The 16239-nt window shown below is 45.0% G+C and overlaps 1 protein-coding gene across 1 annotated transcript; it reads left to right on the forward strand.

The window, feature by feature from the left end:
- The first annotated feature begins 9305 nt into the window (after positions 1–9305).
- Positions 9306–16239, forward strand: fa10 (Coagulation factor X). The gene is given in 9 exon segments (NM_001173786.1): positions 9306–9367; positions 10203–10385; positions 11911–12080; positions 12866–12890; positions 13079–13192; positions 13453–13587; positions 13855–13970; positions 14182–14299; positions 14578–16239. Coding segments are annotated over 8 exon segments (1305 nt in total). The 5' UTR covers positions 9306–9367; positions 10203–10294; the 3' UTR covers positions 15114–16239.

Raw genomic sequence — 16239 nt, forward strand, 5'->3', positions numbered from 1 at the left:
TGAGAACATAGTATAGTCTACACAAAGAACATATCAAATTGGGGGGAAGACGAGATGACAGATGGGAGTAGTGTGTGTGTGTGTGTGTGTGTGTGTGTGTGTGTGTGTGTGTGTGTGTGTGTGTGTGTGTGTGTGTGTGTGTGTGTGTGTGTGTGTGTGTGTGTGTGTGTGTGTGTGTGATTGCTTGTGTGCCAACAAGTTCAACGGTTGTGTGCGCACAGGTGTTCTCACACATGTACACAACACATGTACACAACACATGTACACAACACATGTACTCAACACATGTACACAACACATGTACACAACACATGTACACAACACATGTACTCAACACATGTACACAACACATGTACACAACACATGTACTCAACACATGACACAACACATGTACTCAACACATGACACAACACATGTACTCAACACATGTACACAACACATGTACTCAACACATGTACACAACACATGTACACAACACATGTACACAACACATGTACTCAACACATGTACTCAACACATGTACACATGCACCATTGAACTCCCATCTGTCATCTCGTGTGTGATTGTGTGTGATTGCTTGTGTGCCAACAAGTTCAATGGTCATACGTGTGTACACGTGTTGTGTACATGTGTGGGAACACCTGTGCGCATGGTTAACTAGATATCCTGATTGCCTACAATGTAAACTATGAGGTAATCTGTGTAAATCAGTGAGTCAGTGAATCAGTGAATCAGTGTCATTGTGACACGTACAAAGTGCTCACCCCTTGGCATCTGTTCCTGTTGATGGCTATGTGCCTCTACTGCCCTACGTAATCCCATGGGAATATAGTCTATTCATTATATTTCTATGCTTAATCTAGTGCAATAAATCCTTTGTCTCTACATTGAATAACATTTTTGTACTAGGGTCCTATGGGTGGAAGTTATTTGTTTGTTCATAACACAAATGTATTGCTCTACTTCATACCTTTGCTTGATTCCATAGAACAATATGTTCATTATATTTCTATGCTTAATCCTCTGCATAGAAATACAATCTATTCATTCTATTTATTTGCTTGATTCCATAGAAATACAATCTATTCATTCTATTTATTTGCTTAATCCTCTGCATAGAAATCCTCTGTCTCTACAATTACAGAATGGTCAAACTGTTTGTTCGTAACACTCATGACTCCACTGCCCTACTTCGTCCCATAGAAATACAATCTCTTCATTCCATTTCTATGCTCAATCTTCTGCATACAAGTCCTCTTTCTCTACATTTCTCACGACTTCCGCCGAAGTCGGCTCCTCTCCTTGTTCGGGCGGCGTTCGGCGATCAACGTCACCGGCTTTCTAGTCATCGCCGCTCCATTTTTCTATTATCCATTTGTCTTGTCTTGTTTCCATACACACCTGGTTATCATTTCCCCAATCAATCTACTTGTATTTAACCCTCTGTTTCCCATCATGTTTTGTGTGTAATTGTTTCATGTTTTTCATGGTGTTTGATTTACGCGCTTTACTTTGGTTATGTTCCATGGTTTTGAGCGCGTTTTTATTTATGTAGTGCTCTCGTATTTTGGAACTATAATAAAGTGCGCTTGGTTACATTTCGCTTCTCACCTGCACCTGACTTCGCCTCTCATACACCCGATCTTGAAAACATTTGAATAACATCTTAGCACTACATTGTTTGCGGGTCCTACATCGTGAGTGAATAGTGAACATTTGTTCATAACAATGTGTACATTGAATTATAGAATACAATCGATTCACATTGTTGTCAGCTGAAATGAATACATACAGAACATATGACAAACATAATATATTCACTGTAGTTGCAGCTGTGGACATAAAATCAATGTTCAGTGATATCAGGCATGACTCTGCACAAGAGTGGTTTCAGGTACTAGGGGTTAGGCCCCCACTGCCCTGATTAAATGGATAACACTGTATGCATCCCAGTTGGCACCCTATGGGCCCTGGTCAAGTAGTGCACTATGTAGTGAATAGGGTGTAATTTGGGAGGCAGCCATTATACAGGGGGAGGCTGGCTCACTGCTGAATAAAATATAACACTCACTCACCTGCCAAGATTTCACAGAATGGAACCTATGGGCAGGGGAGAGAGGGAAGGAGAGAGAGAGGAGGGAGGGAGGTGTAGAGAGAGAAGAGCGGGAGGAGAAGGAGAGAGAAGGAGAGATGAGTGGGAGGGAAAAGACAGGGAGAGAGAGAAGGAGAAAGAGGAAAGAGGGTGGGAAAGAGGGGAGGAATAAAACAGGGGAGAGGAGAGAGAGGATGATGTTTGGGAGGGGGGGACTCAGCACAGATGAGAGGCTGAAGGAAAAAGGAACATGGTAGGAATGAGGGAGGGATGGAGCGAGGGATGAACGGAGAGATGGAGGGAGAGATGGAGAGGTGTAGGAAGACCAGGGATCTCATCCTGCAGCCTGTTGTGTTCTAGCCATCAGATTTGCCGTGAGTGAAAGGTTGTATTAATTATGGATGTTCAGTGTAATAGCCAGGCGGTTTGTTTAGTATGCCAGCATAATCAGCTGATTTATAATAATGAAGGGAGGATGGAGGGATGGATAAGAGATAAATGGATTGAGGAAGAGAAGGGGTGTGGTTCACATGCCCTTAATTCTCTTCTCCAACATGGAACATTTACAAAGGCAGGAGGAGTTAGGGAGGGGGCCGCACCAACAGCACAATGAAATGTTAAATAAAATATAGACTAGATGTTAATTGATCATGGAGAAAGATGAGGAGAGGTGGATGGAGAGAGGGAGCTGAGAGAGAGAGAGAGAGAGAGAGAGAGAGAGAGAGAGAGAGAGAGAGAGAGGGAGATGGGGAGAGGAATAGGAAGGTAATGTATTAGACTACTCTCAGCAGCTAGCAGAGCTCTGGAACAGCCAGAGGGTCAGGAGCACTCTGGTCTATAGTGTTAAAAACATAATTACACACTCAACCCTATCAGCCTGAAATGTCTTCACTCAAAGAGCCAAATTGCAAGCTTTTCTGTGGCGCAACTGGGTAAGAACATTTCAGGGTGCCGGTCAGGTGTGTTTGCGAGGCAGCGGTCCCAGGTTCTAGTCTTGCTGTGAGCTGGAGCAGGACGAAGTGGTACGGCTGAGAAAGCAGTCTGACGTCCATTACACCCTGCATAAAAATACTACACACATCATTACAACACCGTTGACCTCAATGCATCCTGGGAGGTATTACGGCATCTCTCGTCAGTCGTGACGGCTGGTGGTGGTGTGTCAGGACAGGTCATTAAGAGACTGTGTCACTGTGTGGTCCCTATCGGCTGCCACTATCTCTTCTGGCCCCTGTAGTGACAGCCTGCCTGGCTGCCTGCCTGCCTGCCTGACAGGCTGGCCTATCGATAGGTCTCCCCAGGGCTGCAGTGACATCTATCTTCCCACTGTTTGTGTCGTTAACACACCCGTTACATCCTCATTACCCACACCATTAGGAGAGGTGTACACACACACGCTCGCACACAGACACACACACAGGTAGACTCACACACACATATGCACAGTGTCACTGTCAGACTTACCCAGGCACACTGACATATCTAGGTATACTCAGGCACTTAACACAGGCACAGATTGGGATGGACATTATGGCCTAACTCACCACAAGTCTCATCATGTGTCACGTGCACACATTCCTATGGGATAGTGCACATATACTTACAATGCTGTCACAATTGGAAAAGGAAAGAATAGAGTGAGAGTGAGGGAATCAAAATGGGAAGGGAGAAGGAGTCTGTGAGCGGGAGAGAGGGAAGGAGAGGGAGAAGGAGTCTGTGAGAGGGAGAGAGGGAAGGAGAGGGAGAAGGAGTCTGTGAGAGGGATAGAGTGGAAGGAGAGGGAGAAGGAGTCTGTGAGAGGGAGAGAGGGAAGGAGAGGGAGAAGGAGTCTGGGAGAGGGAGAGAGGGAAGGAGAGTGAGAAGGAGTCTGTTAGAGGGAGAAAGGGAACAAGAGGGAGAAGGAGTCTGTGAGAGGGAGAGAGGGAAGGAGAGGGAGAAGGAGTCTGGGAGAAGGAGAGAGGGAAGGAGAGGGAGGAGTCTGAGAGGGAGAGAGGGAAGGAGAGGGAGAATGAGTCTGGGAGAGGGAGAGAGGGGACAAGAGGGAACGAGAGGGAGAAGGAGTCTGGGAGAGGGAGAGAGGGAACGAGAGGGAGAAGGAGTCTGGGAGAGGGAGAGAGGGAACAAGAGGGAGAAGGAGTCTGGGAGAGGGAGAGGGAGAGGGAATGAGAGGGAGAAGGAATCTTGGAGAGGGATAGAGGGAACGAGAGGGATGATAATGATGTTTGAGAAGGAGGAAGGGAACATAGGAGAAGGAAAATAACAGAGTGAGTGAGATGGAGGGATGGGGGAGAGATGGAGAGATGGAGGGAGACCCAGGGATCCCTTCCCTCTGCAGCCTGTTGTGTTCTATCCATCAGTATTGCCGTGAGCGACAGGTTGTATTTATGATGGATGTTCAGTATATTAGCCTTTGGTTTGGTATGCAGGCATAATCAGCTGCTTGATTCACTGATGCAGGGGGACCCAGGTCTCTCTCTTATTATTCTCTCTCTCTTTGTTTTTCTTCTCCTGCTCCTTCCCCTTTTCTTCTTCCACTCCTTCTTCCCTCCCTCCCTCCCTCCTTCGCACTCAATTCCCCTCCTTACCCTGCTCTCCACCTCTTTTCTTCTCAATCTCATCAAAACAGAAGATGAGAGAGAGGTTCCCCTCTTTGAGCGGACATCTTTAAAGAAACAGAAAGCAGGGAAGGAGATGGATCATTAAAGAAGAAACACACCATTTACCCTGCATGCCATGTCCATTTACTGTGTTACTGCCCTTCTCTCTGTCTCTCTCTCTCTCTCTCTCTCTCTCTCTCTCTCTCTCTCTCTCTCTCACTCAAACACCCCCCCACACACACACCTACACCCCCCCCCTTTATGATAGCTTTGCACACTCTTGGCATTCTCTCAACCAGCTTCACCTGGAATGCTTTTCCAACAGTTTTGAAGGAGTTCCCACATATGCTGAGCACATGTTGGCTGCTTTTCCTTCACTCTGCAGTCCAACTCAACTTAAACCATCTCAATTGGGTTGAGGTCAGGTGATTGTGGAGGCCAGTTCATCTGATGCAGCACTCCATCACTCACTTCATTGGTCAAATAGCCCTTACACAGCCTGGAGGTGTGTTGTGTCATTGTCCTGTTGGAAAACAAATGACAGTCCCACTATGTGCAAAACAGATGGGATGGCATATCAGTGCAGAATGCTGTGGTAGCCATGCTGGTTAAATAAATCACAGACAGTGTCACCAGCAAAGCACCCCACACCATCCCACCTCCTCCATGCTTCACAGTGGGAACCACACATGCGGAGATCATCCGTTCACCTACTCTGTGTCTCACAAAGACACGGCGGTTGGAACCAAAAATCTCAAATTTGGACTCATCAGACCAAAGGACAGATTTCCACCTGTCTAATGTCCATTGCTCGTGTTTCTTGGCCCAAGCAAGTCTCTTCTTCTTACTGGTGTCCTTTAGTAGTGGTTTCTTTGCAGCAATTCAACCATGAAAGCCTCATTCACGCAGTCTCCTATGAACAGTTGATGTTGAGATGTGTCTGTTACTTGAACTCTGTGAAGCATTTATTTGGGCTGCAATTTCTGTGGGTCTTCCTTTCCTGTGGTGGTCCTAATGAGAGACAGTTTCATCATAGTGCTTGATGGTTTTTGCGACTGCACTTGAAAAAAATGTCAAAGTTCTTGAAATGTTCCGTATTGACTAACCTTCATGTCTTAAAGTAATGATGGACTGTCCTTTCTCTTTGCTTATTTGAGCTGTTCTTGCCATAATATGGACTTGGTCTTTTACCAAATAGGGCTATCTTCTGTATACCACCCCTACCTTGTCACAACACAACTGATTGGCTCAAACACATTAAGAAGGAAAACAATTCCACAAATGAACTTTTAAAAAGGCACACCTGTTAATTGAAATGCATTCCAGGTAACTACCCCATGAAGCTGGTTGAGAGAATGCCAAGAGTGTGCAACGCTGTCATCAAAGCAAAGGGTGGCTACTTTGAAGAATCTCAAATATAACATATATTTTGATTTGTTTTAAACTTTTTTGTTTACTACATGATTCCATATGTGTTATTTTATAGTGTTGATGTCTTTACTATTATTCTACAATGTAGAAAATAGTAAAAATAAAGAAAAACCCTGCAATGAGTAGGTGTGTCCAAACTTTTGACTGGTACTGTATTATAACTAGTTATTTATTTATACATATTTCTAATCAGAATGCAGTCCGATGGGAAATCTCCATATCCTGATAATTTGTATATCCACCACCACCTCCAGATCCAGCAGGCCGGGGCACGTTCCCTCTCCCCCTCCCCAGCCACAGTGACCCTCTCTGGGCTAGACTAGTTTGGTAGACCAGGTCAGCTCTGGGGATCGGCTGGTGAAGCAGGCCTTTATAATGCCTCTGTTATTAGACTGGAGGAAATAGATCAACACTTAACATTGCAGTCTGCAGCCCTATAGCCCTGAGGTCATAAAATACTGCACACACTCACACGTGTGCATACACACACACACACACACACTCACACAGATAAAGGTAAAGTCCTACTGGTTTGAGATTCCATTCTTGTTTGCCATGTCGCCTGTTTAAGTTAGAATTTTCGTCCAAGCTGACAAGTGATCAAACATCTCCCTACTCATATTCTCTCTCTCTCTTTCCTTCCTCCTCTCCTCTTCCTCCCTTCCTCTCCCACCTGCCTTCCCTCTCCTCTTTCTTCCTGCCTCTCCCTCTCTTCTCTTATTCCCTCTCTATCTCGCCCTTCCTCTCTCCCTTGGTGTTCTTGTTGTTGCTGCTGCTGTCTGGGTCTGTGTGCATTTGCCCTCTCACATTGATCTATAATGGACGGATTTCCATCGCGTTTAATGCCCGACTTCAAAGCCGCTGTGATTATGATTCCGATCACACCGGCGAAGTAAAATGGAATTATCATTGGCACCGGGGAGAGTCGGGAGAGAAGGTCAGGGTGGGCTGGGGTAGAGGTGGGGTGGAGGAACGGAGAGCTCCTTAACACGGAGGGCAAACTAATGGGACGAAGGGAGGGTGGGAGGGAGGGAGATAGAGAAGGAGGAAAAGAGAGAGAGTTGTCCTGATGTCCTTTCTATCTCATTTGGTAGACCATTGAGGCTATAACTCCAGAATAGGGGGTTTGATTCACAGGACCACCAATAGGTAAAATGCATGCATGACTGTAAGTTTCTTTGGATAAAAAACTCGGCTGAATGGCATATATTGTTTATATATTATGAGATGCAGGAAGGAAGAGGTGAGGGAGGGAGGGGATAGAGAGAAGGGTTGGGTGGGTTATTTTCTAAATGTAATCGATTACAGTTACTAGTTATATCCAAAACTGTAATCAGTAACATAACTTTTGGATTACCCAAACACAATAACGTAATCTGATTACTTTTGGATTACTTTAAGAGGCATTATTAGAAGAAGACAAAAGTAATTCATTTAACGCATTTGGTGTGTCATCATAGTGGTCTCTGACTTGTGGTCAGACTCACTCAGGTGGAACAAACTTAAAATTGGCAGCAGCTACTCTACTTGGGGTCCAAACACATCAAGGCACTTACATTACATATAAAAGAAAAGATAAAACAGTAATCAGTTACTCCCCAACATGTAATCAGTTACTCCCCAACCCTGATGAAGAGAGAGGGGGAGAAGACAGCAAGGTAACCACCCCAGTGATTAACCAATCAAGGATGGAAAACCCTGTGTTGTTTGGGCATTCAACCAATGACTGGAGAATTCAACACCAAAGGGTGTGTGTTCCTCAATCCTCGACCTTGTCCTCAGGTCGAGGATCATGAAAGTGATGCTTCATTTCAAAAGTCACGTTGAAAGCTCAACATTGTCAACCATATACACTACTGTTCAACAGTGTGGGGTCACTCAGAAATGTCCTTGTTTTTGAAAGAAAGCACATTTTTTTGTCCATTAAAATAACATCAAATTGATCAGAAGTTCAATGTAGACATTGTTAATGTTGTAAATTACTATTGACGCTGGAAACGGCAGATTTTTTTTACGGAATATCTACATCGGCGTACAGAGGCCCATTATCAGCCACCATCACTCCTGTGTTCCAATGGCACGTTGTGTTAGCTAATCCAAGTTTATAATTTTGTGCTGATTAAAGAAACAATTAAACTGGCCTTCTTTAGACTAGTTTAGTATCTGGAGCATCAGCATTTGTGGGTTTGATTACAGGCTCAAAATGGCCAGAAACAAAGCACTTTCTTCTGGAACTCGTCAGTCTATTCTTGTTCTGAGACATGAAGGCTATTCCATGCGAGAAATTGTCAAGAAACTGAAGATCTCGTACAATGCTGTGTGCTACTCCCTTCACAGAACAGCTCAAACTGGCTCTAACCAGAATAGAAAGAGGAGTTGAGCACAATTGAGCAAGAGGACAAGTACATCAGTGTGTCTACTTTGAGAAACAGACGCCTCACAAGTCCTCAACTGGCAGCTTCATTAAATACTACCCGCAAAACACCAGTCTCAACGTCAACAGTGAAGAGACCTACATAGAACCATAGGATAATATTAACGATGTGTATAAACACTGGATAACTGACAGGGGGCGCTGTTTTGAAGCCACTACGAAGCCATTTTAGTATTTCTCCTCCAGTGTAAAATGTGTATTTCTCCTCCAGTGTAAAAAAAAGATTTTGGAAGCTATAGAAATGCATTTATTTACGTTTACATTCATTTTTGCCATGCATATTCTACCACAGACACCTTAATGCATACTTTTAAATTATATTATGTGAACTAAACATACAAATAAAGTAATTTTTTTGAGTACTAATGTTACTGTCCCAACTTTTAAAAAACTACTAATGCATGGAATTTTGTCCTTGAAGCATTGGAGAACTGCTCCTTCTCAGGAGTACCAATATGGCGGCGGCTTCAAACCTCTCAATGGCCAGTACATACAGTAGCATCAACAATCCATGATTGGGTTACAGTAGAACGGGTTACAGTAGGACGGACCAATACAGTATAGTAGCCTACATACAGTGTTTGTATTAATGGCTTTGAATAAAGTATCCAAGACCGCCCTCACGTGGTTGATTAAACACGTCGCAGTGGCCTGAAAAAGCAACATTGGAGTGTGATGCTGTCAACCTCTATTGCGATCTCAGAGCCGAGGATCCACACGGTGAACTGCGTGTCGGAACCAGAGAGAGAACCAACCGAACAGGCTTCTGTCATCCTTCTCATTCCGTCCAAGCCCCGGTTGAAGTCCGACGCGGTAGGTTACCGTGCATTTTTCACCGTTCTAATAATCATGCGTTTTGCCGCGCCCTGAATAGCGGTCCATCTCTCCCATAATGGGATACTCGTTGCGATTTAGGTAGCATAACATAGCGTGGATGCATGATAGGCCTCTATATTTTCAAGTGTCGTTTAAGATCCATACATTCGTATGTTTTTAGCAGTTTGTGGTAGCCCAAGCTTTTACGGCATCATGTCAGATTAGTCTGGTCGTGTCATATGTTGTTTTATAGCCGACAGCAGCATCATTCACAACATGAACCAGTTCATACTCATATTGGACTAAATAGAAACACACAGGCCTGTTTTGTTTTGTTCTGTTACAGCCAATCTATTAAACTAACTATTTGATTAGGCTTAATACCAATGAATCTAGTTTGTTTTGGGTGTTTGATGTTATCCCTCTTTGTTGTTTATGATTGGAAATGGATGAGACAATAATAAACGGGGTTTAATACCACACGATGGCAGCATTGTAACCAAGTCCGGGGGTTCTTCAGAAAATGCATCGTCACTTCTGATGGGATCATTTGATGTCTTAACTATTAAACAAGCAGGTTGTTGATTTGTAGGTCTTTTTACATAGAGAGTGAGGAAGCTGCAAGACTGAAGTTTAAGATTTTAATGATGATCTCAAGATCCAAAAGCTTTTAACAACACTCACAACAATTAGTCTTCATCCTCTTGTTTTGTAGGTTACTCTGATCCTGCACATAAAATGACCCTCCTCTTTGAAGCTCATCCATTATGTCATCTGTGATGTCTATGTCAAAATGTGGGAATCTCTGAACTCTGGTCCTTGTTGTTTTTAGGTGTGAACTTTGAACTCTGCTGAGGTGAGCTGACAGGATTAGACAGACAAACAGCCAGACAGACTCAGACAGACTGTCCTCTAGCTGCCACAATGGGCTCCCTAGCCACCACTGCCACCCTGCTTTCCTTACTGCTACTGGGAGCTGTGACGGCCAGACTAGACACTAAAAACACCAAGACAGGTAACGGACCAGGGACACGATGCTGCTGGCTGATGGCCTTGAGCAACACATTTGACATTTTAGTCATTTAGCAGATGCTCTTATCCAGAGCGACTTACAGGAGTAATTACAGTAGGGTTATTTACCTTGCTGTAGGGCACTTCGACAGATTTTTCACCTAGTTGGCTCGGGGATTCAAACCAGCGACCTTTAGGTTTCTGGCCAACGCACTTAACCGTTAGGCTTCCTGCCACCCCCAACAAAAGTGCACAGAGGGACTTTCCTTGGATGGTTATTGTCCCTGGATGGCCAATCCAGTCAGTAATGAAAACGGATTATTTCGAGGGTTCACTGGGTTTCAAAGCACTTAACATTGAAAGGAGGAACTCACATCCACTAGACAGGACACCAGGACAGGGAAGGGACCGGTTTATCCACTAGACAGGACACCAGGACAGGGAAGGGGCCGGTTTATCCAGTAGACAGAACACCAGGACAGGGAAGAGGCCTGTTTATCCACTAGACAGGACACCAGGACAGGGAAGGGACCGGTTTATCCAGTAGACAGGACACCAGGACAGGGAAGGGGCTTGTTTATCCACTAGACAGGACACCAGGACAGGGAAGGGACCGGTTTATCCAGTAGACAGGAGACCAGGACAGGGAAGAGGCCTGTTTATCCACTAGACAGGACACCAGGACAGGGAAGGGACCGGTTTATCCAGTAGACAGGACACCAGGTCAGGGAAGGGACTGGTTTATCCAGTAGACAGGACACCAGGACAGGGAAGGGGCCTGTTTATCCAGTAGACAGGACACCAGGTCAGGGATGGGGCCTGTTTATCCACTAGACAGGACACCAGGACAGGTAAGGGCCTGTTCATCCACTAGACAGGACACCAAGACATGGAAAGGGCCTGTTTATCCACTAGACAGGACACCAAGACAGGGAAGTGGCCTGTTTATCCACTAGACAGGACACCAAGACATGGAAAGGGCCTGTTTATCCACTAGACAGGACACCAGGACATGGGAAGGGCCTGTTTATCCACTAGACAGGACACCAGGACAGGGAAGGGGCCTGTTTATCCACTAGACAGGACATCAAGACATGGAAAGGGCCTGTTTATCCAGTAGACAGGACACCAGGACATGGGAAGGGGCAGGATGACATTAGACAAGGAGAGTTTGTCATGGAGACATTAGGCTACATTCTTAATGGAATCTGAGACCCTTTTTTGGGAGTGGGGATCCGTAGAGTCAAAGGTACTGTGTGAAGAGTGTTTAGGTCTATTGGTGTAGTTCTGTGCTTTTTTGGCACTGGGTTTAGGCCTTAGTTAATTAGTAACAAAGATTGTTACTATTGTACTCTACTACATAGATTTGACAGATTTAGGCTGAGAATCTGTATTAAACTATTTTCAAATGTGTGACCTAACTATTTAAGTGGAATCAGGTTTTATGAAAAATAGACTATCCATTGAGATAAAAAAGTTATTTTTGTGAATGAGTATCAAAAGTACAACAACTAAAATCCCCCCCCCAGTGTTCCTGGACAAACAGGAGGCCAGTGAAGTGATCACCCTGTCCCGCCAGAAGAGGGCCAGCGTGGGCAACGAGGAGAGCCTGCTCCCTGCCAACCTGGAGAGGGAGTGTCTGGAGGAGGTCTGCAACTACGAGGAGGCCAGGGAGATCTTCCAGGACTCCTACCGCACGGTGGGCCAATGCTCCCTCTTCCCACTGAGCAGATTTCTTTCCTCACACCTCCCTCTATTAGACTCCCTTCTTTCCTCACCTCCTTCAGCTCATCCTTCCTTTTCTCACCTCAGATGTCCTCTTTAACAACCTCCAAACCTTCCTCCTTTCCTTGCTTCTCTCCACTCCTCTCCTTTTTTTAATCTCTCTTCTTGCTTCTGATGATTCTGTAGACATTTTGAATCAAACTGATAGTGGACTCCTGATGATTCTGTAGACATTTTGAATCAAACTGACAGTGGACTCCTGATGATTCTGTAGACATTTTGAATCAAACTGACAGTGGACTCCTGATGATTCTGTAGACATTTTGAATCAAACTGACAGTGGACTCCTGATGATTCTGTAGACATTTTGAATCAAACTGATAGTGGACTCCTGATGATTCTGTAGACATTTTGAATCAAACTGACAGGGGACTCCTGATGATTCTGTAGACATTTTGAATCAAACTGACAGTGGACTCCTGATGATTCTGTAGACATTTTGAATCAAACTGACAGTGGACTCCTGATGATTCTGTAGACATTTTGAATCAAACTGACAGTGGACTCCTGATGATTCTGTAGACATTTTGAATCAAACTGACAGTGGACTCCTGATGATTCTGTAGACATTTTGAATCAAACTGACAGTGGACTCCTGATGATTCTGTAGACATTTTGAATCAAACTGACAGTGGACTCCTGATGATTCTGTAGACATTTTGAATCAAACTGACAGTGGACTTTGTTTTGATCTTTCAGGATATCTTCTGGTCAGTCTACATAGGTAAGTGTAATGATTTTGACTGACATTCTCTTCAAACATATCAGAGTACTTAGTCTTTTAGGTTAACACTCAGTTGAAATCCATGTGATTTGGTGTGACAGTTAAAATCGCTTCACCCAAGAACACGTGTGTTGTATTAGTGACTGTACCATTTGACTGGCTGTGTTGTTAACCCTGTGTGCGTACAGATGGGGACCAGTGTGCAGAGAAGCCGTGTAAGAACGGAGCCATGTGTTCAGACAGCGTGGGGGGATACGACTGTGTCTGCAAGTCAGGCTTCTTTGGAGTCCACTGCGAGACAGGTGAGAGACGTGAAGGACCCAACAACGAGTTGGTGGGGAACTCATGTTGTAAAAAAAAAAACATCAACAGTGAAGAAGCCTACATGTTTTTTTTAATTAAGTTTCAAAATAACAAATTCAACAAATCCGTAATTATTTGAAATCTTTCTATGGATCCACTAACTGTGCTGTCGAAATTTGAAATATGCCTAATTGTAATCCTCTCATCTCTCCCTCCTGCCTCTCCCCCTCTCTGTCTCTCTCTCTCTGTGTGATTGTAGATCAGACAGTGTGTATGTTGGATAAGACCAAGGGCTGCAGTCAGTTCTGTAAGCCAGGATACCAGTCCTATGAGTGTTCCTGTGCCCGTGGCTGGAAACTAGAGGAGAAGGAGAGGGTGAAGTGTATTCCTGCAGGTCAGTGACCAGATATTACTATGCTATGCTATACTATACTATACTATCATATATGTTAAGCGATTCTGTACTGTACTATGCTATTCTAGCCTCATACGCACATCCTGATCTCGCTAGCGGATAGTGAAACAGAATGTAAGCTTGCGAGATCAGGATGGTTCGTACGAGGCTAATTCTATGCTATACTAGATACTAAACTGTACTATACTATACGGTACTGTACTAAACTATACTCAGTAATTCTCTCTCCCTCCATCCCTCTCTCAGTGACATTCCCCTGTGGGAAGGTGAACAGCCTAAGCCAGTGGACAAAGAGACAGTCAACCAACATCGCCAGCAACTTTGAGGGACTAGCCTGCAACTCTGGAGAGTGTCCCTGGCAGGTAGGAAAACACACACCACTATGAGGTACACACAATTCAAACTAGGTACACACTGTCCACTGACAGGCACTATTATGCTCTCAGATTCATTTTTCTCATGAAGTCAACCCCTCACTCTCAAAGCTACAGCACATATTCCCATAGATGTGATAATATATTTTGCTGTGTCATCTCTGCTGTATATTGTAACTGTTGTGTTGTCATTGTGCAGGCCATTCTGAAGAGTACAGAGTCTGTAGGGTTCTGTAGTGGTGTCATTCTGAAGGAGAACCTGGTTCTAACTACAGCCCAGTGTGCCCAGAAATACGTCAACTTCCAGGTGGCTGTCGGTGAGTGCTCATCATGGGGCATCATGTCCAGTCTACGGGCTCAGGCTCCACTGGTGGTGGAAGTGGTGTGTGTGTGTGTGTGTGTGTGTGTGTGTGTGTGTGTGTGTGTGTGTGTGTGTGTGTGTGTGTGTGTGTGTGTGTGTGTGTGTGTGTGTGTGTGTGTGTGTGTGTGTACATGCGTGCATTCATTCCTGCGTGTGTGTGAGGGTATATTTTTGATTTGCTTTACAGTATGTGTTCCTTCATTGATTTTGAGTACTTCGTCCCTCCCCTCCCAGGCAAGCGCCAAACCGCATCTGAAGATGGCGAACAGACGCTCTATGTCCAAGTCGTCCACGTCCACCCCCGCTACGTACCCGGTCGCCCTGACAACGACCTGGCCGTCCTCGAGCTCCGCGAGCGCATCGTCTATAAGAAACACGTGGTCGCTGCCTGCCTGCCCGAACGCGACTTTGCAGAGGTCGTCCTGATGACTGGCGAGTATCCGGCCGTGGTCACCGGCTGGAAGGACCCTGTGGACGCCACGGAGGTCCAGGGCCCACTCACTCTCAACCACCTGGCGTATGAGCGTCTGCCCCAGTGTGTGGAGAGGCACCCAGGGTTGGTCACCAACAAGATGGGCTGTACGACGGTGAGACCCAAGGGTGACTGCATCCTGGGGCCGGGGAGTCCCATCCTATCTCTCCACAGGGAGGTGTTCTATCTGACCGGGGTAGTCTCCAGACCAGCAGGGGCAGACTGTAGTCAGGGTTACATCTACCAGAAGGTGTCCCGTTTCCTGCTCTGGCTGCAGCCCCTCACGGACTCACGCTAAGGGGCTCTGAATCCCAAATCAACCCCTAACCCCCACCCCCTATGCAGTAGGGTAGATCTGAGAGGATTGGAAAGATGTCCTTTAAGCTATATGGCGCCAATTCCTGTCTGGCCTATCAGAAGGCCAGATGGAGCTACCGCCATATTGCTTATACCGGTCCAATCCTCTCAGATCTATGTAAGTGCTTCGTGGCTAGGGACTAGGGGTTTGGGATTCAGGGGTAGTGATCAGGGGGAGGGAGGGTACAGGGAAGAGAGGGAGAGGTTGAGGGGGTTAGGAGAATAATTGTGAGGGTTGATGGTATTGGACAAAGGCTTAAATGGATAAGAATTAGGGAAGACAAGACAGGGAGAACGGAGGTGACACTGTCAAGGAAATAAATAAATGGAGGATATTGTAATATTGGATAGAGGTGGAAAGGGATAGGGGTCATGTGGGAGGAGAAGAGGAGGGAGGGAAGAAAGCTGAACAGGGAGCATGATGAAGGAGGGAAATCACAACGTAAAGGGAGGGCCAGAGAAAAAGGGGGAAATTGAGATGCATTCTGTTTGTGTAACATACCTTACTCTTATCTTACGTCTTTTTTCAATGGAAGGGTCTGGTTGTCCATATGGCTGATGTCTTTTGCTTAAATTATCCCTTGTTGTTTAATTTAAAAAAATAATAATTGGGCCTATAAGTTGAATTCCACCTATCGTATAGTATATGAGTTAGGGGTACTTGAGAAGACTCATGAGACCATAGGCTTACTGGTAAAATGTACATGCGGGGGTATTTCAGGGGTTCTCTAGGCAAAGCAAAATTCTGTTGATGGTACAGTTAGTGAAAAAGGTTGGGAACCACTGCCCTAATGAACACAACCCACATTTGTGTAGTTCTTTATTTATCCCACAAGGTGGCGGTATTTTCATTAAAATACTATTGTATCATGTCCTACCAAATATAGTACCTGGCTGACTGCAGATAGACTAGGGGAACATTAAATAATGCAGCATGTGTGTTCTGTTGCTCTTGTCTTACTCTTAACTGATGTTCTTTTTTTGGGAGAGAAGGGTTGGTAATTGCACTGTATACCTTTTAATGTTAATCACTTTACTAAGAATGTATTAATAAAAGTTAACCCTGG

Source organism: Salmo salar, chromosome ssa03 (assembly GCF_905237065.1).
Source record: "Salmo salar chromosome ssa03, Ssal_v3.1, whole genome shotgun sequence".
Classification (NCBI taxonomy): domain Eukaryota; kingdom Metazoa; phylum Chordata; class Actinopteri; order Salmoniformes; family Salmonidae; genus Salmo; species Salmo salar.